General features: G+C 37.7%; 1 protein-coding gene across 1 annotated transcript in view; it reads left to right on the forward strand.

Annotated features, from left to right (window-relative positions):
- The window catches only part of ADAMTS19 (ADAM metallopeptidase with thrombospondin type 1 motif 19), a 147,811-nt gene extending 125,037 nt beyond the window's left edge, over nt 1–22,774 (forward strand). The window contains exons 22-23 of the mRNA XM_030470481.1: nt 18,272–18,449; nt 21,531–22,774. Coding sequence (XP_030326341.1) covers nt 18,272–18,449; nt 21,531–21,682 — 330 coding nt within the window. The 3' untranslated portion in view covers nt 21,683–22,774. The remainder of the gene's footprint in view (nt 1–18,271; nt 18,450–21,530) is intronic.
- The last annotated feature ends 248 nt before the right edge of the window (nt 22,775–23,022 follow it).

The raw sequence follows: 23,022 nt of genomic DNA on the forward strand, positions 1-23,022 counted from the left end.
GCTGAAATACTGACATTGAACCTTGTCAAGGTTTTCTCTTGCCGTATCACAGACCACACTTTAACAGAGAGATTGTAATCTTTTTTTTTTTTCTTGCTTCTCTTCATGACTTTGCACACAACTACTTTCAGGGCATAACATTATTGCAGCAGTTTTTAAGTTGCTTGTATGGAGAAGTATTTAATGTATTTTTAGTTGTCTTTCATGTGATGTAACAGCTGGAAACAAGGTCTAAAGCCAGCAGTGTATGGCTAGCCAGCCTTCCAAGAACTAGCTGCAAGTACTCTGTGGGCAAGTAGCGTTTCATAGAATTCTGCTTGGGAGCTCCCATTTTATGAAGATGGGGTACAAATTGTCACTATCACATTACTATTTATTCCACTCCTTTTTTTCACTTTTAAAGGATAAAGGATAATGTAACATGATTTGGATTTTTTTTTATAGTGGTGATCGTTTAAAATATTTGAAAATATTTTGGAACAGCCTCACAAAAACTAGAAGATAACTCCCATAACTTAGTTGCTTCAAAAGCACAAAGTAGTATAATCGTTATTTTTTTAAGCAACAGAAGCAACTAACCTTCAGTAACAGGGTTAATTTTACAAGAAGATGTGTTTGGCAATAAAGTTTTTATATACCACGGAACTGCAGTAAAAAACTTCCATCATTTGACACTAGTAGCAACAGGGAGTGGACTGTGGAGAAATGACTATCTGCTTTCTTATTTGAAGCAGTCATTCAAATTGGGGTTGCTGGGGCTATGTGGGGATGCTCAGACAGTTACACTCTGTTCCCAGTGCCCTCTGGAAAAAAGATCTTTGTCCTCTAGATCATATACTTTTCAAAAACATCCGTATCATAGATGAATGTACAAGAACTTACTTCTTCTTGTCTAAAATTTACTGACATCTTCTTAGTCCTGCTTTCCTCCCACAGTCAAAGCTGTAATGCTGTCACCAAAATTGTACTTTAAACTTCAAAATTAGAAAATGAGGAAATATTTCATATGGAACTGACAAAATCTGCTGAACAGTTAACATACAGCCTGACTGTGAGTTGTGCAGCTGAGATTTTCCAAGATTTATACCAAAAAATATATACTTTAATTTCTCTACAGAGACATGAGTTCAATTTAAAATGTAGTTGGATTTCCTTTTTTTTTTTTTTTTTTCCCTGTTACTATTCTGTTCCATTGCTAAAGTACATAGCAACATGAAGTCATGGCATACATGTTAATATGTCTGCAATGGGGGAAACAAATGGAAAACTCAGATAAATATTAATCTTTGCTCACTGTTTGTTTCTAACTCAGAAGTTCAGTGCAGCCTTCTGTGTTCACTGTTTTTACTCTTTAGGATTGTTCTTGACATTGACAGATGGCTGTTCCTTTGAGCAGAGCCAAGTTCCCCCAAGCTAATGCCAAGACTTGGCTTGAAAAATTTAAATGACACTTCTCACACATTGAAACAAGAGCCTTAATGTGATCCTTTATTGGCTTTGCTGCTCCCCTTGAACTCCTAAGGCATAATTTTAAATGAAGCTTAAATAGCACTATTACTGAAAAATAACATTATTAATAATCATAGTAGTGCTTTAATAGAGTTAATTTGTTTTAGAGGTACAGTCATATAGAGATCAAATAATTCTTATGCTCAATGTTTTAACAATAATACCAAGATCAAATAAAATTTTACCAAAATTGCAAGCTCCAATAGTCAATAAATACATCAATCTTTCTAAAACCCTGATTAATTTATGTTTTAACAATAATACCAAGATCAAATAGAATTTTACCAAAATTGCAAGCTCCAATAGTCAATAAATACATCAATCTTTCTAAAACCCTGATTAATTTAAAAGTATGCTATATAAGCTGGCCTGTATGCAGCATTAAACTCCATAATAGCTCTTAAGTCAGCAAGGTGGGTCAATATGCTGAACATTGCTGTTCTTAACATCAGTTGGCCTCTGTGCCTGCCTTCATGAGGAAAATTAGTATGATTAGAAAATAAAGAATAAAGGCTCAAACTGAGCTTTTGAAGCCAGCACCTAGCAACATTACCAACTACATTGTCTTTTCCCAGTGAATGCTATCCTTGGAATACCAAATGTAACAATGTAAACTTTACCTTCAGATGAGGAAAGCTCATAGCTACTATAGCGCCGCTTAGGGTGAGGTGTAGCTCAGTCTTACTAGCAGCAGTGTCCTTTACTAAGCTGCCTGTTGCCATTCATTTCAAGGCTATGCCAGGAGAGAGTCACACTCAAAGGAATTAATTATCTAAAGGTAAACAAGTAGGCAGGGGAGAAATGAAATGAAATACATATGAACTTCATGTTTACACATCTGCCTGGCTTACTAGAAAAATTCACATCATTGTAGTAGTCAGTCTCCAAAAAAGACTTTAAATGTCAACAGCATAGGGTGCTTGAAAAACAGAACTAGGGTCCTATGCTTTATGTAGGAATTTTTTTCATTGTTGTTTTTATTGCTATTGTGTAGAATCTTCAGAACATCAGTGGAATAAATGAAACATGAGAGGCAGGATGAATTTTGGGAATGGAGAATAATTTGGAGAGTGGGTTTTGAAAGTATTAATTAAAAGCTGAAGTTTGATGTGATATTGTACCAGAAACTTTTGGAAAAATTTGTCAGGGGATAATAGGATCAAAACACTGCACAGCAGAGTAGAATTTAGGAACAGCCATTTGTAAGATGAAGAAGTATAAAGTGCATGTATAGGAGCCCAGAAAAGGTTTGGCTATGGAAGCTGTAAAGGGGATGCATTCAGTAGAAACTTAAGAAGTAGCAGCAGCAGACTTTCTAAATAGTATCTATGTGCTAGACCAAGGATACAGAGCAGTCAAATATAACATCTAGGATAATGGTCCCAATGAGTGGGAAGGAGTTTACTTTGTATATAGCCTTGAAGAAGTGAAAATGGAGAACAAAGGTTAATCTTATTTCTTTCCAGTGTGTCTGAAAGGACATCTGAGGCAACTTTCCAACTTACTTGTTTAAGACAGTACATACAAGTGCCCTCTAGAAAGTATATGTGTGTATGGCTGGGGAAGTCAAGCCTCCAGCTGTTGGGGGGAGACAGAATGAACCCAACAGGTCACAGAGAGATGTCCCAATTGAGTGGTACAGAAAGCAGCTATCAGTGATGAGGATTGATTCTCTTCTGTCCCAAACAAAGAACATGTCGAAATTGACAGATTAAAAGAAAAAAATAATTCTTTTTTGCCAGCTATTCAACAGCATGGAACATTCAACCTTTAAACTGTGTTCTTCAATATTTAAACAACCCCTAAATTTCCATAGAAAATCGACTCAACTGCTTTCTGCTCCTCAATTAAAAAAAAATAGAATTTGGGTAATATTAGTGTTACTGACAAGGTAATTAGCCTTGATTTTATTCTTTGGATTCCCATCCAAAATTGTTAGCTCTTTCAGATTCCAGGAACAGAACAGGGCTGGCCATAAGTCAAAATATGGCACGATTTATTTTTATGGACAAAGAAATTGTGTTGCTTTTGTGAAATAATACAAGTCAAAATAATACTGGCATCACGTTAATAACTTTTATATTGACTTAATTATACAGTTAGTTTCCAGCAAATGAGGTATGTCTTTGTTTCAGAATTGAAGTATGAGCAAATCATATGGAAGATGTCAACATAATGAAATGCGAGTGGGGAGGATTTTGTACATTTCTAACCAATCCTGTAATACTAACATAATTTGTTTCAGGTAAAGGTGGGTTATTTTAGAGCAAAGTACTGTAGTATTTTGCCTGGAATAAATGTAATTTCATGCTAGTTTCTAGAAAAACAGAACAAGACCACCCTTAATACTAGGTAAAAGCACTAATAAGACTGGAAAGGATTTTAAAAATATCCATTTTTCACACCCACGAACTTGCACATAAATGGGAAATTCTGGTATCTGTATCACACTTAGATATACTGGGAGATCTTTGCTGGTTTTCTGCTACAAGCCTCTTTAGGATAAGCAAGGGTTTTATTAATGTCAAACTGGAAACCCGTACTTAAGCAGGTCTGTACAGCCACAGTCTTGTTGCATGATGTACAGCATGCTGCAGGGTGCCATCTGAAAGAGTGATATGGGAAAAGAGGAGATTCACTTACACAGCCTGTCTGAGAAAAAAGTGGGTAATATCGATGAATTCAGCAATTGTATGAAATTGCTTTGAATTGTGCTTATTTCCAGGGAGGAATGCTGAGATGCATGCTAGTGTCACAGATCAGTAGTGAAAAGGCTGACTGAGTAACAGTTAAAGGAATTCTGGGAAATTCTAAAAGAAAAAGAGAGCTGATATATACCTGAACAAGCTAGGGTTTTCTTACTCCCTGGAAGTAGAAGTAAAATGATAAAAATGCTGCTAAAATAGATAATTGAGAACTTTATAAATAAATTGTGTTTTCCAACAATATCTCAGAACTAAATATTGTTAGTATGCAGTCATAGACTTGGAACTTTTGGGCAGCTTTACAAATTTTACGGGTGCTCATTCCAGCCATAGCATCTGTGGTTCTACCTACAGCCTGAAACCATAGCTATAAGTAAAGCAGTCTGGCTACTGTTTGCCTTAACAGTGTTTGCCACTGCTTAAAATTGACAGATATGACTGACTGTATTCTGGCTTACTGGTGTGAGAAAGCAGACTTCTCTTTCTAGTGAAGCAGAAATTGCTGTGTGAGTTGGCACGAATTTTAAAAACTTTTCACTATGCCCTGTAGTCCATTTTATCTGAAGTTGAACAGGCTATAGGTATCCATGCTGTACACATGATCTCTATTTTGCTGTTTTCTGTTGTTGACATCTAACTGTACCTTTACCTTCAGTAATTACCTTCCATACTGGCAGTTGTCCAGCTGTTTATTGAATTGGCAGATTTGGCAATCTGGCATTGCCCAAAAAGATAGATAGCTGTGATAGATACTTTAGTGGTATACTGGATTCAGAGATCCAGGGCATCCACTGAGCTTTTTGATATGACACCTTTCTTTCCAAACAAATTACCCTTCCTACAGCCTTATGAAAAGTGGCAGAGTGGGTGTTTGGCCTGAAAAGTGCTGGTACTGTCTGTTAGTATTAATGGCCCTTATCAACTGTGATGAACAGAGTCATAATCTAGAGTCCAAAAACCGCATAAAGTGGATATCCAAAATGCTAATTACAACTATTTTTCTTTTGTCATTTTAAAAATAGTCTTTGACTATACACAGTGACATAAAAAATTTGGATGTCTACGATGGTAACAATATTTTTCAAGCATGGCTTCAGCTCCCAAATATTAAGCTGACATGTTTTCATGAAAAGTGAAATAATGCATAATTCACAGGTAGATAAATGGTGCTTTACCAGTGAAATCTTTATTCTAACACTGTACCACGCAACCATTACAATGCAGAACTTTATAGCCCAACTAGCAGGATTTGTATCCTAGAGTACTCTTCTGAATGAGCAAGAGTAGTAACACGGAGCATCCCTTCAGTGTCCTCATGCTGACAGTAATCCTTGCTCAGTCAGGATTGGTCTAAAAAGATTATTCTCAACAAAATTTTATAAGATAGGGATGTACTCATCATCAGAATTCCAGTGTCCCAAAGAGCTATGCTAAATTTATGTGTAAAAATTACAATCACATAACACAAGTCCCTTGATACTTTGAACCAAATAATACTTTTTTTATCTTTTCAGTGTAGGCTTTTGCTTCATGTTCATTACTCTAATTTCTGTCTTAGTGTCTTGCCTTAGCTTAGTGATACACACCAGGCAAATAATTCCATTGGTCTGTTCATGAAATGCCTAGATTTCTTCTCTAATTACTGAAAAGTCATTCCAAAGCTGTTAGTGTGTGCAGTAAAATGTCCAGTGCTGAGACCTAATCCAATAGACCTTCTTTTGCCTGGTGTATCTCCATCTCTAAGATCATCTCTCTTTCCAAAATATTTTCCTCAGCATCTCTGATTGTATCATGTGCCAACATGTAACTCATTTAGCTGGTTCACTTGGGTTCTGTTAGAATTTATGTATTTTTGCTCTTGTGGGATCTGATTTTTGTGTGTTGGAAAACTTTTTTTCTTTCATGCATTTTTTTATCTTTCATGCAGTTAATATAGATAATACTGCTTCAGGTGTTCATTCTAGTGATAAACTTGATCTTCTATGAGGTCCTCGTTTTGTCACAAAAGTATTGGGGTTTTTTTGTTACTTTGTTTTAATTTATGTGATTCTCACTTTTTACTGTTTTTAATAGCTTGTAGCTAGTTACAAGCTGAAAAAAACTTTAAAAATACAATTAATAGCTAATTCTTGACAACCTTTTTAAAATAATTGTTTCAAATTAAAGTCTGATTTCTGACTTGCAAGACAGAATCAGAATAACTACTTAAAATTATTAATTTACCAGTTTTAAAGACTTATTGGCAGTATCACATATTTTTAAATAATCAAAGAGTTTCTTTTCTGCTTTATCTGTGGTGTTTCAGGCTGTTGCTCATAGATCTTCATTTAATCTCCCGAGTTCCCTTATCTAACCTTGCCACAAATACTTTCAATAATGTTGACATAAAACAGAGTTCACACAAAAGCAGTGATTATTCTTTGGTACCGTTATCACAGGATCACATCAACTCAGGTCAACATTGTGTATCATCTCCTGGCCCTTTGATAGCTCCTTCAGGACAGTCATGCTTTTGGGTGATCTCATCATTCACAATGAAAGTGTTGCACTTCAGTTTTCCTACTAATAAAGCAGTTAGAATCATTATCTGGAAATCCGTTTTCTTCCAATGAACAATGTATTTAGCCATTTTGAGGAAATAATTAACTGGTGAAAGTTTTATGGATAGTTGTAAGGTTGGGGTTTTTTACTCAATTTTCTCTGTTTCGCTTTTAAAGGTTTTGTTTCAAAAGCAGTGACTTGTTATGTGGGATCACATAGGATACACTGATCTCAAAGTGGGGGAAAGGATCTTTGCGCAGGAGATGATAGCAGGGCTCATTGATAGAGCTTTAAACTAGATTTGAAAGGGAAAAGGGATAAAAACAGGCTCACTAGAGAGAAGCCTGAAGGCAGCATTGCAATGTTTGAGGGATGGTGAAGGACGAGGTCCTTCGGCCTGCCGTCTCAGTGGAGGTAGGGGATGGAGATCTATGCGGCAGCAAAGACACAAGGGTTATTGATGTGTTAGAAACCATGAAAGCACCCAAGAATGGTAATGTAGGAATTAGGGCTTCTTCCCCCAAAAAATGGAAGGATCAATTTAGCCCAGTTAAAGTTCATCTATACCAATGCATGCCACATGGGCAACAAACAAGAGAAGCTGGAAGGCATTGTGTCCAGGAGGTTACTAGTGTGTGTGGAAGATAACTTCCTGACACAATTGGTGAGTGAGCCAACTAGGGAAGGCATCCTGCTGGACCTGTTGTTTGTGAACAGAGAAAGATTTGTGGGTGATGTGACTGTTGGAGGCTGACTTGGGCATAGCAATCACAAAATCATAGTTTTCACTTCTCAGAGAAGAAAGGAGGGGGGGTCAGCAGAACTACAACCTTGGACTTCCCGAGGGCAGACTTTGGCCTCTTTAGGAGCCTGGTTGACAGGAGGCAGTCCTAAAGGGCAAAAGAGTCCAGGAAATCTGGACGTTCTTCAAGAATGAAATCTTAAAGGCACAGGAGCAGGCTGTCCCCATGTGCTGAAAGACGAGCCAACCGGCCTGGCTGAACAGAGAGATTTGGCTGGAACTCAGGGGAAAAAATGAGAGTTTATGACCTTTGGAAGAAGGGGCAGGCAGCTCAGGAGGACTACAGGGACGTAAGGTTATTCAGGGAGAAAATTAGAAGAGCCAAAGCCCAACTAGAACTTAATCTGTCTACTGTCATGAAAGACAATAAAAATGTTTCTTTAAATACATTAACAACAAAAGGAGGGCTAAGGAGAATCTCCATCTTTTATTGGATGTGGGGGGAAACAGTGAGAAAGGATGAGGAAAAGGCTTAGGTATTTGATGCCTTCTTTGCCTCAGCCTTTAGTAGTAAGACCAGATGTTCTCAGGGTAGCCAGCCCCCTGGGCTGGAAGACAGGGACAGGAAGCAGAATTAAACCCCTGTAATCCAAGGGGAAATGGTCAGCAAACCTGCTATACACGACTTAGGCAAACACAAGTCTATGAGGCCAAATGGGATCCACCCGAGGTACTGAGGGAGCTGGTGGAAGTGGACACTGGATCACTATCACTCACTTATCAGCAGTCCTGGCTAACCAGGGAGCTCCCAGCTGACTGGAAGTTAGCAAATGTGATGCCCATGTATAAGGGCTAGAAGGAAGATCCAGGAAACTACAGGCCTGTCAGTCTGACTGCAGTGCTGGGGAGGGTTATGGAGCAGATTATCTTGAGTGCCATCGCACACATGTACAGGACAACCAGGTGATCAAGCCAAGTCAGCACAGGGCACAGGCTTATGAAAGGGAGGTCCTGCTTGACTAACCTGATCTTCTATGACAAGGTAACCCACTTAGTAGATGATGTAAAGACTGTGGATGTTGTCTACGTACACTTTAGTAAAGCTTTTGACACTGTTTCCCACAGCATTCTCCTGGAGAAACTGGCTGTTCGTGGCTTAGACAGGTGTAAAATACTGACTGGATGGCCAAGCCCAAAGACTGGTGGTGAATGGAATAAAATCCAGCTGGTAGCCAGTCACAAGTGGTTTTCACAAGGGCTCAGTACTGGGGCCAGTTCTGTTTAATATTCATCAATTATCTGGACGAGGCAATCAAGGGCACCCTCAGTAAGTTTGCAGATGACACCAAGTTGGGTGGGAGTGTTGATCTGCTGGAGGATAGGAAGGCTCTGCAGAGGGATCTGGACAGGCTGGATCAATGGGATGAGGCTGGTGGTATGAAGTTCAGCAAGGCTCAGTGCTGGGTCCTGCACTGGCGCCACAACAACCCTGTGCAGAGCTATAGGCTTGGGGAAGAGTGGCTGGAAAGCCGCTCAGTGGAAGAGGACCTGGGGGTGCTGAGTGGTGGCTGAACATGAGCCAGCTTGTGCCCAGGCAGCCAAGAAGGCCTACAGCATCCTGGCCTCTTTCAGCAGTAGTGTGGCCAGCAGGGCCAGGGCAGTGATTATCCTCCTGCATAATATTTATAGATATTATATATAGATACTATAGATAATATAGCATCCCCCACTGGTGAGGCCGCACCTCGAATCCTGTGTTCAGTTCTGGGCCCCTCACTACAAGAAGGTGAAAGAGGTTAGATTAAGCTGAAAGAAGGTAAATTTTAATTAGTAGGGTTTGAGCAACCTGGTCTAGTGGAAGGTGACCATGCCCATCGCACCGGGGTTGGAACTAGATGGTCTATAAGGTCCCTTCCAACCCATACCATTCTATGATTCTATGATTTCCCCTTGTCCTGTATCTTGTTACTTGGGAAAAGAGACCAACACCCGCCTTACTACAGCCTCCTTGCAGGGAGTTGTAGAAGCCAATAAGTTCTCCCATAAGCCACCTTTGTTCTGTGTTAAAAAACCCTATTTCCCCTAGCCCTTCACCAGATTTGTTACTGTTCTGTGGACATGCTCCAGCACCTCAATGTCTTTCTTCATTATAAAATCATCATAGAATGGTTTGGGTTGAAAGTATCATCTAGTTCCAAGCAGGGACACCTCCACTAGACGAGGCTGCTCAAAAACCTGTCCAACCTGGCCTTGAACACCTCCAGGGATGGGGCAGCCACAGCTTCTCTGGGCAGCCTGTGCCAGTGTCTCACCACCCTCACAGTGAAGATTTTTTTCCTAATATACATCTCCACTCTTTCAGTTTAAAGCCATTTCTCCTTGTCCTGTCACTACATCTTCTTGTAAAAAGTCCCTCTCCAGATTTCTTGTGGGCCCCCCTTAGGTACTTGAAGGCTGAAGGCTTAGGTACTTGAAGTCTCCCCTGAGCCTTCTCCAGGGTGAACAAGCCCAACACTCTGAGCCTGTCTTCATAGAAGAGGTGCTCCAGCCCTCTGATCATCTTCTTGTCCTCAAGTTGCACCAAGGGAGATTTAGATTGGATATTAAGAAAAATTTCTTTGCCAAAAGGGCTGCCAGGCATTGGAACAGGCTACACAGGGGAGTGATGGAGTCACCATCCCTGGAGGTATTTAAAAGATGTGTAGATGTGACACTTAGAGCCATGTATTATGTAAGAGCTCATCTTAAATCACTTGTAAGACTACTGGAAAAACTTGAGAGTGCATGGTGTTCTTTGAAGGCAAATACTTAATTTTATGTGGTAGAAAAAAAGCTTTTTGACATGTTTCTTTGATTTCTGAAAAGCAACTAGATAAACTAATAGAAATTTTCAAAAGAAAGGCAAGGGGGTTCTTGGAGGGCTTTCCCCCCTCCCCTTCTATAACATTTGCTTTATGTCCTTAATGGGTTTTTTGAATTGTCTTTCCATTAGAAATGCCATAATCCCTTAATTACATTTTTGTGCTCATGAACTATGCTTTCCCCTGAAAAGTTTTCTACAGAACAGCAGGTCAGCATTGTGATACATGCTAACATTAAATTATAAATGAACTAAGAGTTCATTTTCATCAGTCCAGAACGACATCTAAGTGTGAATCCTCTTACAGAGTTACAAGTTGCATCTATACAACCAGTTGTATCACATGGCTCTAACAAGTAATTTTTTCCTTCACTTTTCTTTGCTGACATACTTTGAAAGTAACATACAGCCTTAGTGAAATCTTTAGTATCTTCAGAATTGATAAAATATCCATAAAGGCATTGAAAACAAGCCATAGTTCTGTAAAAGTGCTGTTGGCTGAAGTTGTTTGTTTCCTTGGCTGGAGGGTAAAGATCCTAAAGAAATGGTGCTTGGTTTGCTTTCGCTTCTCAGAGTATCACAACTGTCACAGATCTGTATTACTTAACAAAAAAAAAAAAAAAAAAAGAAAAAGAGAGTTGAATATTTGGTTTCAGCTTTATCTTTATTTCCTTTAGAAACCATGAAGGAGAAATACAGTTCACAGAACTGGGAAAATAAAAGCTAAGGCTTCACATCACTGAGAAGCATGGGAAGAATTTTATGGTTGCCCTGTAGATCTATTAATTGTAATGGTCTTCAGCTAATTTAGAGTATATCACATTTAATCTTAAGCAAGGATACACATTTTGCTGGGCATCTTTACCTGAAAAAAAGAGGTAGCCCCTTAGTGGTGAAACTTTGACTTGAGTTTTGGACCAATTGCCTAACTCTTCTTTTTTGTTTTGTTTTGGGTTTTTTTTTAAATAGAAAAGCCAAGCTTGCCCTGCCATTTAAGAAGTGTTCTTTAAGGATATATTTGTATATAATCGATAAGCCTGAAAATCTCCGCTTTTTACTGTAGAATACTACAGCCATGTAGAATGCTGATGGGTAATTGATCGTGTGATCATTCAACAACTTATTTTTGTAAAATCTGCTAGTGTTCTGATGTCAAATACTACATAACAATGTGCTAAGGTCCTAAATAAGAATAAAGAACTGATTTTTTTCAGATGGAGGCATGCTTACAATGGTGTTTGAATGTATTTTTGTATTAAATATAGATCCTTAGAAATTATAAATACAAAATTAAAAATTATATGAAATTAAAGTACATCTGGAGCATATAGAGAAACATGGTTTCCTACGTCTATTACAGTATTACAGTTTTTGTCCATGCTTTGACATAGTTCATTAATGATGGAAGAAAAATGCTGATACCTGCCTTGATCTGGGCAGGGGGGCAATGAGAGGCTGTAATACAGTCCATAATTTTTATGGATCAGTATTCCAGGTTGTCATACATGAAATCTTTGCAGCTTAATGCTGAAGTTTTCAGGAACTTTTATCTTAGTAATTTTTTTGGAAAATAATACAGTGATAATCAGATTTCTGTTTGTAGAAGAAAAGAAAATATTCATGATAAAGGCTTTTAAGTCAGTATAAAGCTGGTGGCAGAATCCACCAGAAAAAAATACCTTTACTTTTTGCTCTTTTTCTGGTTCCAGGGGGATCCAAATCTGTTCTGTGGGCCACATTAGAAAACTCTTTAGTCTTGCAAGAAATTTTCCCTTCAAAATTCACGGGTATTCTACCTCTTCCTTGTATAGTCCAGTAGGAAGTAGGTATTGTGTCAGCCTTCCCTGAGCTTAAGGACACTCTTGTCCTACCAGTAGTTCTCCAAGCAGGCTTCCTGAATGCACTTGTAAGTCCACCTGTCCTAACAAAATAAACCAGTTTCACTAGGACATCAAGATTTTTAAATCATTATGTGGGAGACTGTGTTTCATCAGTTCATCCAAGAAGGAAATTGAGGAACTGAACCTGGGTTTCAAATATAGACAAAGAATTTGCTATTTCTGAGCTGAGTCCAACGAGCCTGCTAAGATTGAAGCCTGTCAAACCCCAGTATCGACTCAGAGTAAATGAGTAATGATACTCTCAAGTAATGATACTCCCAAGTATAGATTTTTATATACTATCCTAGAAAAAAATTATTTTTTGTTGTTTCATTCATAATCATATTTCACAAAATTCTACATGTCTTTCCTCAACCAAATTTTGCTTGTAAACTTTCAATTGCTTCTTGTCTTGTTATCAAAGGCAGTTTCACATCATCCACCAAACAACTGAATTGTTCTGCATGGGAAGCTAACCAGGATTTCTTCTCTTTTTTTTTAAAAAAAAAAAAAGAAGAGAAAAGAGCAGGAACCTTATCTCTAGCCTCATTTGTCTAAGGTGAGCTGTGGCTCTGCCTGTCTCACTTTAAAGTCTTATGTTTTTGAACAGTTATTCAGTAGCAATTGTTACTGTAGAAAGAAGAGCTAGAAAGAAAAAGGGGGGAGGGGGAAAGAAATAAGGACAACTCAAACTTGCTAAACTTAGGAGACCAACAGCAAAATTTTTTCAGCTAAGCTTAGCACAAGTTCTGAATTTTAAATTTGGCATACTGAGGTGTTGGGTGTGTCAGAAATGAGAGAGACAGAAAGACCTTCCTGGAAATGATGCATGGGAGAACTCGGACTCCATCTTAGGTTGGATCCATTAGACCCTCTTTTTTTTATTACTTATGCAATTCATAAATGCTTTTATTAAAAAAAAAAAAAAGTGCTGAAATAAATTGCAGATTATTTGCTTTATTTAGATAACATTTAAGAATATTACTAAACTCAGTATAAACTCTTTGTTGAAAACAGATGCACCTCTTTATCTACTGCCTGCCTTCAGAAGTAAAACTCATAAAAATAAAAGTTACACAAAAAAGATGGCAAGCATGTCAGCAAATATGCATCCTGTTGCTCAATTCTGATTGCTTGCTATCCTTGTTTCACATTCACTTTATGAAAAGGTTGAAACCACTTAAATGCTGGAACTGATGAACCTATACATAAATGATTAGGAATGCTTTGCTAATAATTTCCAGTAGGACTCATCACTGAGTTTCCTTATAAGCAGATCGCTCTCCATTTTGAATGCTACTTAGACTTATAAAAACTTTTTATTGAACAATCCATTTATTCTTGAAAATAAATTGTCCAAGTCAATTCTGTTAATATTGTCACAGATTAGGTTTTTCACTGTGGATTGTATCAGCCTCTGCAGTGATTGCCTGTTGTCTTGGCAGAAAGATGCATTTTGACCATTACTGTCTGCCAGTGACAATTTTTCCCTTAATTTAGGAATTCCTACTTCTTACGAAGGCCAGCTGGAAGCAGCTAACACATTACAGCAACTTCCTCAGCTGTTGGCCCTGGGAATATGTATTCTCTCCAGAATATATATCTTTGGCAGGGAATAGAAAGAAGGAATCTTGGGTAACGGGTGTGCATGCCAAGTATAGGGATTGTTATATTTAACGCCTAGGTTTCTGTCCTTGAAATTATGTCTAGAAGAAGTTCAAAAGTAGGACAAAATTCAAACAGAGTGGGTAGATTTTATTTGAAAGAAAGAAAAACTTTCAAAAAACATAGCTGTTAACTGTATTTATCCAGGATTTTTTTGTAATCTTTAACAGGAATGTTTTACATGTCTTGCTGCTTGAACGGTTTTACAGTACCTTTAGGACTGTATCCAAAATGCACAGATTAACAGCCTCATAAAAAAACCTCTGGCTGCATATTAGAACATTTAGTCTAAACCTACAAACACAGTTGTCCTACGGGAATTTTTACTAATCACTACATGGCCTGAAAGTGTAGGTCATCTGAACAGTCAGGAGTAAAATGTAATTAACCAAAAAGAAAGTATAGCATGTGCAAGAGCGACATTTGGGAGGTGAAGGGGGTGGGAATAATCATAGAATCATAGAATGGTTTGGATTGGAAGGGATCTTAAAGATCACCTAGTTCCATGGCAGCCATGGGCAGGGACTCCTTCCCCTAGACCAGGTTCCTCAAAGCCCCGTCCAGCCTGGCCTTGAGCGCTGCCAGGGGTAGGGCAGCCACAGCTTCTCTGACCTGCTGAACTGATGCAAGTTGCTACAGATTGGCATTTTCTGTAAATTTTATGTATGTAAACTTTATTTTTATATATAAAATCATGGAAAATACAAGCAGTTTTGACAGATAGATTGCTTTCTGATTAAATTCACTGCTTAATATGTAAAAATGAAAGTATTTTTTGTTTCCTCAAAGTTGAAAGCTTTGTTAAAATTCTAAACATGCAAACTCCAGAAGTATAGAGAAGCTATGCAGCTTTAGCTACATACCGCAAGTGCTACCTAAAATGTGACAGCTGTACATCCAGTGAGAGGTATTTGCCTCAGGTTGAATATTTTCAGTGAGAGAAATCCAAAAGTGAGGCAGCCTTAGGAGACAGTTTTGGAAGAATCTTCTTCAGCTAGAATGTACCCATGCATATGCAGTAAAATGAGCATCAAAATGAGGGTTGCTCTGAGTTGCATCTAGCTGGTTTGCGGAGTTGAGGTGTTTCCTAGTGAAACTGGACAAAGTCCATAGCTCTGCAGAGTGAAAAAGAAAAATATTATGATGCCTTTTACCCTCCAATATTCAGTGACTGCTCTAGTTATACCAGCAGTTGGCTGATATGCGTGCAGCACAAATTCAGGTTTAAGACCACTTCATGAAGACAAAGATATTTCTCACTGTTTGTCTCTGTAGCTAGCAAATGCACTACTAAATGCCGTACCTGAAGTGTGTTTTCCCTATTTCATACTACCTTGAATGTGAGATAATATAGATGTGATAAAAAAGATTTTTTTTTTTTCCCAGCTTCCAATCAGTAGAATTCTTCATTCTGAAGTCAGACACTGCTGCTGCTGCTGATGTGTGAACAGGGAAGAGCACAGCTTGACTGTCAGATTCCCAGCTGATTTGAAAACACTAGTGGTTTGCAAAAACCTCTTTATTTGTAAACTGATCAGTCTGGCTTTGAAAGTTTTTGATTGCAAATCAGTGTGGTAGCCCTGCCTCTTCACAGTTTTCCCCAAACATCTTACAAGACTTAATAAATGTTCTCAGTTTTATAAAATTAGAATAAATACAAAGTTAAAAATTAGTGCATTTCTGTGAAAAGAATATGAAACGAGGTGAATTTTTTATTTTCTGCTTCGCCACATATTTGCTATATTAACTAAGACATTTTATTTTGTCATCCTTTGGTGTCAGTTTCTTCCTCTAAAGTTGGGATGTTAATAAGTAGGTCATGTAAGACTAATATTAGTTGTTTGAAGATGAATACATCTTGGAATAGAAAACTATATTGAATGCTTCATAGTGCTCTTTGAAATATCTCAGAAAGGTCAGTAGCAGCTCAGTCATTCAAGAAATTGTTAATTCACTAATTACAATTGTTAAGTCACCAATTAATACCAAAATCTTGCCAAATTCTGCATAGAAACTCAGGGCCTAATCACTGATTAGCTGAAAGACAGTCTGTTTGTTGCATATTGTCTCAGTTGCAGTCATGAGAAGCTTTCAGGGCAGAGTTTATTTGATAGAAGTTGTGCTTGTTACTACGGTGCTCTCCACAAAGGCACCTGCAAGCATGAATTGTTATGCATCATGAATTAGCAGGTAAACCATTGGAGCCTGTTTTGTCAGCAGAGGTCTAGAGTTTTCAAATCCCATTTTCCCCTCAGTACTCCAGATGGTGAGGTTATGCCTACTCATTTTAGGATAACCAAAGGTTAAGGACAAATAAATTGTTTTCAGGAAATCTTACGTACCAGATCCACTTGCCTATCCTATTCTCTTTCTCTGTAGCTGATAAAAGATACATACATACTCCAAGCTCACACATTCTCTGACTTTGGTTAATAAACATGCAAGATTTTTACAGAATGGAAAAAAAAACCCAATACTTTGTACAAAATCATTCTAAGTTAAGATCATTATAATAATCTTTAAATATTATCTTTGTCTTACTACTTTAAACGTATTATCTTTGGCATATTACCTTCATATTTCCTTCATTCTCAGGTGTTAGGATTTTTGGGTTGGTTTGTTGGGGGGTTTTTTGTTCTTTTTTTGAGGTTTTGTTTGTTGGGTTTTTTTTTTCTAGTCCATTGTCTCACTTGCTATTACATTAAAATAATCCAAAGAGAAACCTCTCTGAAATTATGGAGAGAGGAAGCAAAGAAGTGGCTGGAATTTTGGGAAGATTATGATTGATGTTCTGGCTGCTACTGGTCATTAAATTTGAGTATACATATGTGTGATTATACATATTTACCATGTGCATAATCTTGGTCATTATAGGAAGTCAGATTATTTTTAACTGTACTGGGAAAAGGCAGACATTTCAGAAAAAGAAATTCCATTCAGAGGCTTTTTCTCATGCAATTTAAAAGCAGTATACTAAATTCGAAGTTGATGACAGACTTCTACTTTGAAAAGTCTTCAGCTGGATTCCCTCCTGTAAACAGCATGTTTATTCATATTTTAAGCTGTGGTTGCTATTGAATACAGAATTATGTATTCATAATTGAATATCTTCATATGCCTTGGCTCATGCAGGCTGTATTTGATTAACTTTGCAAGAAATTATAGCTCTTTCTTGACTTTATGGAGTTATTACTGATACACATCGCTGAGAACAGAAGCAAAATCAATTCTACTTGCTGTCTCTATAGAATGCCAGTGTTTGATTTCATGTGGTTACAAGCTGAACTATGCTTTGGACCTTATTCAGTCCCTTGTGAAAACACCCTTCAAGTGTATATCCTAGTGTCTTATACCTTCCTTTGAGTGCCATGAGCCCAGAACACAAGTCTCACTTCTTTTGATGTATATATTTGGGTACAAGCCATCTATTTCCCATTTGGCATGTGTCCAAGTAACAGTGTTTAAAATATCACTCAAAAGCACATAAATAAACAAAGCTAAAGGGTAAAAACCCCTTTAGTGTTTCCTACTATTCTGTCTTTGCGGAAAACTATACTTTCCCATCTCCACCTTGGGACAGAATGGTTAGGAAACCTCTTTAGTTATAGCACCCCCTCCTTATTTTTCTCATTTCAGTATCTTTTCAGGTGTTACTTGAAGCCTCCCAAGGAAATGTATTCTGAATATTTATGTAATTAAGATTTTTCAGATAAAAATATTTTCAGGATTATGTGGATGGTAGCAGCATAAATGTTCAGACAGTGCTTATATTGTTCATTGCAAGCAATATATTACTATTTGAAGATGTCCCCTATAGTAAATTTCTCCAAAACTTCATGAAATTTGTGAGTACTTAAGTCGAAATCATTAAGAGGTGGGAATTTGTAGTTAAAGTAATAGAAGATATGTCAATGGACATATTACAAAAGTAATTTAGGTCCTGTGAAATTTTGTTCACAAAAGGACAGTGAAGAGGGAAGTATGTATTTTGTTGGACACTTCTCTCCATCAGTGTCTCTGAGCATTATATTTTTTCTGTCTCTTTCAACTCTAATAAGAATAAATTAGGATGCGGATATAGGAGAACAGGCCCTACTCCTTTCAGGCACATTGCTTTGTTTTGGTTTCATCATAGGCTCTACAGAATGGACTTTTACAGCACAGGGTGCTGGAATCAGTCCTTCAGTTAGTACTTCGAAATTATTTGTGCTTTTTCAGTTGATTTGCATTTAGCTAACAGAATGAAGGCATAAATCTTGGAAAGCTGACAACGGAAGGAGCAGTCATTGACTTCACCTTGTCTGGCATTTCACCTTCATGTTTACAGGCAATAACTTTCCAATGAATATATGTCTTCTGTGTGTTCCAGTGCTCCATCACCTGTGGCAAAGGGATGCAGTCCCGAGTCATCCAGTGCATGCACAAGATCACAGGAAGGCATGGCAATGAATGTTTTTCCTCAGAAAAGCCTGCGGCCTACAGACCCTGTCATCTCCACCCCTGCAATGAGAAAATTAATGTTAACACAATAACATCACCCAGGTTAGGTAAGCAGTCAAAATGACTCATTCCTGCTGGAAATCTCTTTTTAGTTCTTTCTGTCCACAGAGTAGAGGTTATCCCAGAGGGCTAGGACTCAGGTGATGTAAATTCTATGCAGAAACTTGTCTCTCTGCCTCAGTTTTCCAGTGTGTACATCAGAGACTGTAGCTCAGAATGGTGAAGGGTTTTGTTATCCAAGGAAGAACCATGTTACAGATAAAAACATCCTAAATGAATATGTGTTTATATTAGAGAGATGATAAACATATTATATATGTTTATATATATATTTGTGCACTCAATTTTATCAAACCCATCTAAAGTAAGAAAATACTTTGTTTTCTCTTGTAAGCTGGGCAAACTACGTTCTCATAATATTTGTGAGATCAAGGAGGCCATTATTTGTTCCTTAAATGCAGATATCTCTTTCTACTTGTCTTTAGTTCAAATGCCTACAATCTATGCCTGATGGATTAGAATGTGTGAAGGAAAATTAGTAACATGAAGACACTTGCTGTTCCTGGAGGAACTCAGGTCTCTGTTGGTTTTAAAGAAATTACGTTACTGCATGACTACAGAACTGTTAATTCTGTTAATTGTTATTTCCTAGTGGGCTGTTGATGATGGTATTACCATTAGCTCCCATGCTGTTCATCTGCTCCTTAGGCATGACTTAGGGAATATTCAAAAGCTTGCTGTAAGACTGCATGCCCTTTCCAGCGGATTTTCCAGAGCCCTCATTAAGATAAACCCTCCTGTCAAATAGATTACTCCTGCATGGAAAGCAAGTCTGACATTTCAGGCTGTGTGTAATACTTCTTTTAAGTCAGCGAAGGGTATTTTCTTTGAAATTTTTTACCTTTAAACATTTCTGTGTAGTAGTCATTGTTTCAGTTTGCTGGATGAGATTGCGGCTGTTGCTTATGGCCCTCTCCTTTGCTATTTCACTTTTGGTTTAAGGTCACCCTTCGTAATTTATCTTTCTTTGTTCAACCGATCTCTTAGAATCAAGACGCCATCTCTCTATCACTGATGCTTTCTCTCTGGTGAGCTTTAAGCAGCTTTGTGTTACAGACTAAAGAGAATCACAGGGTTTCACAGAAAAAAAATACAGCTTCAGATTCATTAAAATTTGACATATTATGCACAAAAGAAGATTTGGTTATGCTGCCTTTGTAGAATGGATTATATAGCATTGATGTCAGTAATCTACAGGTCAACCTCATTCAGCAGGAATCAGAATGCAATCCGGGAGAAACATTAACATCTCCAAAATACATAGTGCAATGCTTCGCTTGCATATGATTATTTTGGCTTCCAGTTACATTACTACTATGCAGAATAGATCCTCCGGATTGGGGCGTAGAGCTAGTGGAAGTTGATGTGGATTACTCCATCTCTACTCTTTCATAAGTGTGCTTTCAGTTTTTTCTCTTTCCCTTGTGTTAAAAAAGGAAAGTAACTCAAATCTTCTGTGAGATTAACCTTTTTCCAGTTCAGTGTTTATGATGATTTTTGGATGATGTCTGTTTCTTGTGCCCTATTTTTCACTGTTTTCCCATGTTAATTCCATGTATGCACTACAGTTTAAATAACAGAATGTACAAAATATCCAAATTTGGTACCAGGGTCCTTCTATAATAACCACTGTAAGAGGCTTTTGTAAACAAAACTGGTGGATAATGAACAGATGGCTTCACAAGAAGACGACACAATGAAAATATGCCTGTTTTCTACAACAGGCATACAAGAAAAGTCAGGCTTCTGGATCTGAATGTTTATCACTGCAGGAGAGAGCCGAATAGTTATAACAACCATGGGAGGAGCTAGCCTAAACATAGCCTATGTAGCTATGTAGACTAAACCAAACGATGGCTTTTCAGGCTAGGGTGATATCCTTGTCATTTTAGAAGGTTTCTGAAGAACAGTTTGGTAGCCAGGATTCCCAGTTGGAAAGCAGAAACAGACTACTCATAGAGCAACCTGAATAACTGGGTGAAGACATGAAAAGTTGAAGGTAAGGATTAATAGCCTGGCTTTGACATGGAGGTGGAAAGATCCGTTAGAGTGATTAAAAAGAGGATGATACAATCAGACTGATGTAGCAGAAGACAGTAGAAAACCAACAACAACATTCTGAATGTACTTTGAGAGAAGAGAAAAAGGTAAGCAATGCACAGTGTGCATTTAGGTCTGGACAAGTATATTTGCCAATGTATCAACTGTCATTGACTCCACACTAAGTTCTGTTATTCTAGATAAAATGGATTTGTGTTAGAAATGTACCATGGGACTTGCTGTCTTCAGATGTTGTAAAAGTGCCTCGTACTGTGGCATCTGTAGTGTTCAAGCTAGCCAGACAATATGTTTCTGGTTCTTTGATCAAAGAAGCCAGACAAAATTAAAGGTCTGGTAGATTATTTCACTTACAAAGAAAGATGATGTAAGATGTCGTGTAGTTTTGTTCATTTTCCATTTATGACAACATGACACAAGGTCTTGATTTCTTAAGCAAAAGCTGATCATAAAACCAACAGCAATCTCCATGCCTTAATTCCTACATTTCCCTACCTGCCTCTGATTAAAAAGAAAATAACCCCTCTTGTAGGAGTCATTGAGAACTCCATTCTGGTATTATTCAAGCTGAGGCTTCCTGGTTTTCCAGTGACAACTTCTGTCTCAGGCTGAGGGCAGTTTCAGTTGGAGCTGCTGCTTCATGCAGCTTTGTTGGACCTGGCTCTGCAGCTCCCATGTAGCCCTGGCCTCAACCCCTGCCTGCCTCTGTGTAAGGCAGAAAGATGGACTTCATCCTTTCAAGAGGAGACAGCTGCATGACATTAAACCAATTAGCTTCAATGTAACTAAATCCAATTTAGAAATTAAACTGGCTTTAAAAAAATGTAATGTTGAAAATATTGACAGCCGGAGCAATTTTTTCGTCTTTCTTTTGTTGAATATCTACATCTGTCCTCCTTTCCCTTTGCCAGGTTCAATTCTGGTGTCCTTGTCACCTTCGTTACCTGATTCTTCACTGATAAATGTACCAGTAATGTGTATTTTATTTTGCTGTTATTGTTGTTTCACAGCTGCTTTAACGTTCAAGTGCCTGGGAGACCAGTGGCCTGTGTACTGCAGGGTGATACGAGAGAAGAACCTCTGTCAAGACATGAGGTGGTATCAGCGGTGCTGTGAGACATGCAGGGACTTCTATGCGCAAAAAATGCAACAGAAGAGTTGACCTCTGTCAGGCTGGCTGGATTTCAGCTCTTTGCAATCATCTTATTATTTATAAACACACACACACGTACACACACACGCTTCTTCAGACCAAATATTATCAGATTACATATAATTTAATCAAATTAATTTATTTTTGCCTGCCAGACATCCTTAACTGTTTTGGTTAGACAGCAAACTTGTTTTAACCTCTGACATTTTTGTACTTAATTTTTATATGAACAATTTTGGATACATTTATCAGAATTTTTAAAAAATAGTAACTAGTATTTTAAATGTTTATTTTCAGTAGGGTCGTCACTCTGTTGCCAAAACAAAGTCATGTTATCTTGAATTTATTTTAATTTAGGTGAATAGTTTTGTTGTATATGGAAATAAAGCCCTTTTTAATTTTATTCTATATTTTTGGCATTCAGAGTCAGAATGATCTTGTGTATTTTGCAACAGATGTTGAGGTGAGTAAGCTAACATTATTGAACAGGTTATTACAGAATGTATTGTGAAATCATTTCATTTGATTTAGAAACATTGAAGGGGATAATCTACTGTAATTTATAGCATATTATAAACAAGAAAATTAAAATTGCTAAATGGAGATTTTGATCATTCTCATGGACACATACTTGAACACAAGTATTGAATCAATGAAACACTGTAGAGATTTACACTGAATCACTGTTGCACTGTTTGAAGTAGTGTAGAGGAATGCAGTCCTAGAACTTGTACCATCCTATGAATCCACATCTGTACTGTTCTTAACATGTCACTTGATTTAAACATTTTGAGAAAAAAAAACCAACCCATGCCCCTCCATACCTTTATGTGTCCTTCTGCAGATTTACAAATGGAAGAGTCCCTCCTCCTGCCACTTCTAGGAATTAATCTGTTAAACATTTTCAGTTCTCTGTTGGCGATTTAGAAAATAGCTTTGTAATACTACTTTAGTTTCATCTTTGTTTTATGAAAAAGTCTTTATAAAAATGAAATGTTTTACAGTTTTGTGAAACGTTATGAAACAGCTAAATTTTCCTTATGAGAAAATATTGTACATGATTCACATGATTTTTACATTTTCAATAAAAAGTAAAGCGTCTTTTGTTGTCTGAATTTTTCTTCTTTTGAGTATCTGTGCCTGGGAGCCCAAGCCTTCAAGCTCTGCATTGCAGCAGGTATAGCTACCATAGGCCCTACAGCAAGTGCCTTCTGCCTCCTGATTTAGGCACCCCTCTGCAGGTGCAGGCAGACACGCCAGTGTGAGTTTCGATAGATGAAAAGTTGGGTATAACAGGGCAATAGTCAGTGGGGGAGAAGTTACTTCTCTCAGGTGAGTTCTACAACCAC

The sequence above is a fragment of the Strigops habroptila genome, chromosome Z, assembly GCF_004027225.2.
Source record: "Strigops habroptila isolate Jane chromosome Z, bStrHab1.2.pri, whole genome shotgun sequence".
Classification (NCBI taxonomy): Eukaryota; Metazoa; Chordata; class Aves; order Psittaciformes; family Psittacidae; genus Strigops; species Strigops habroptila.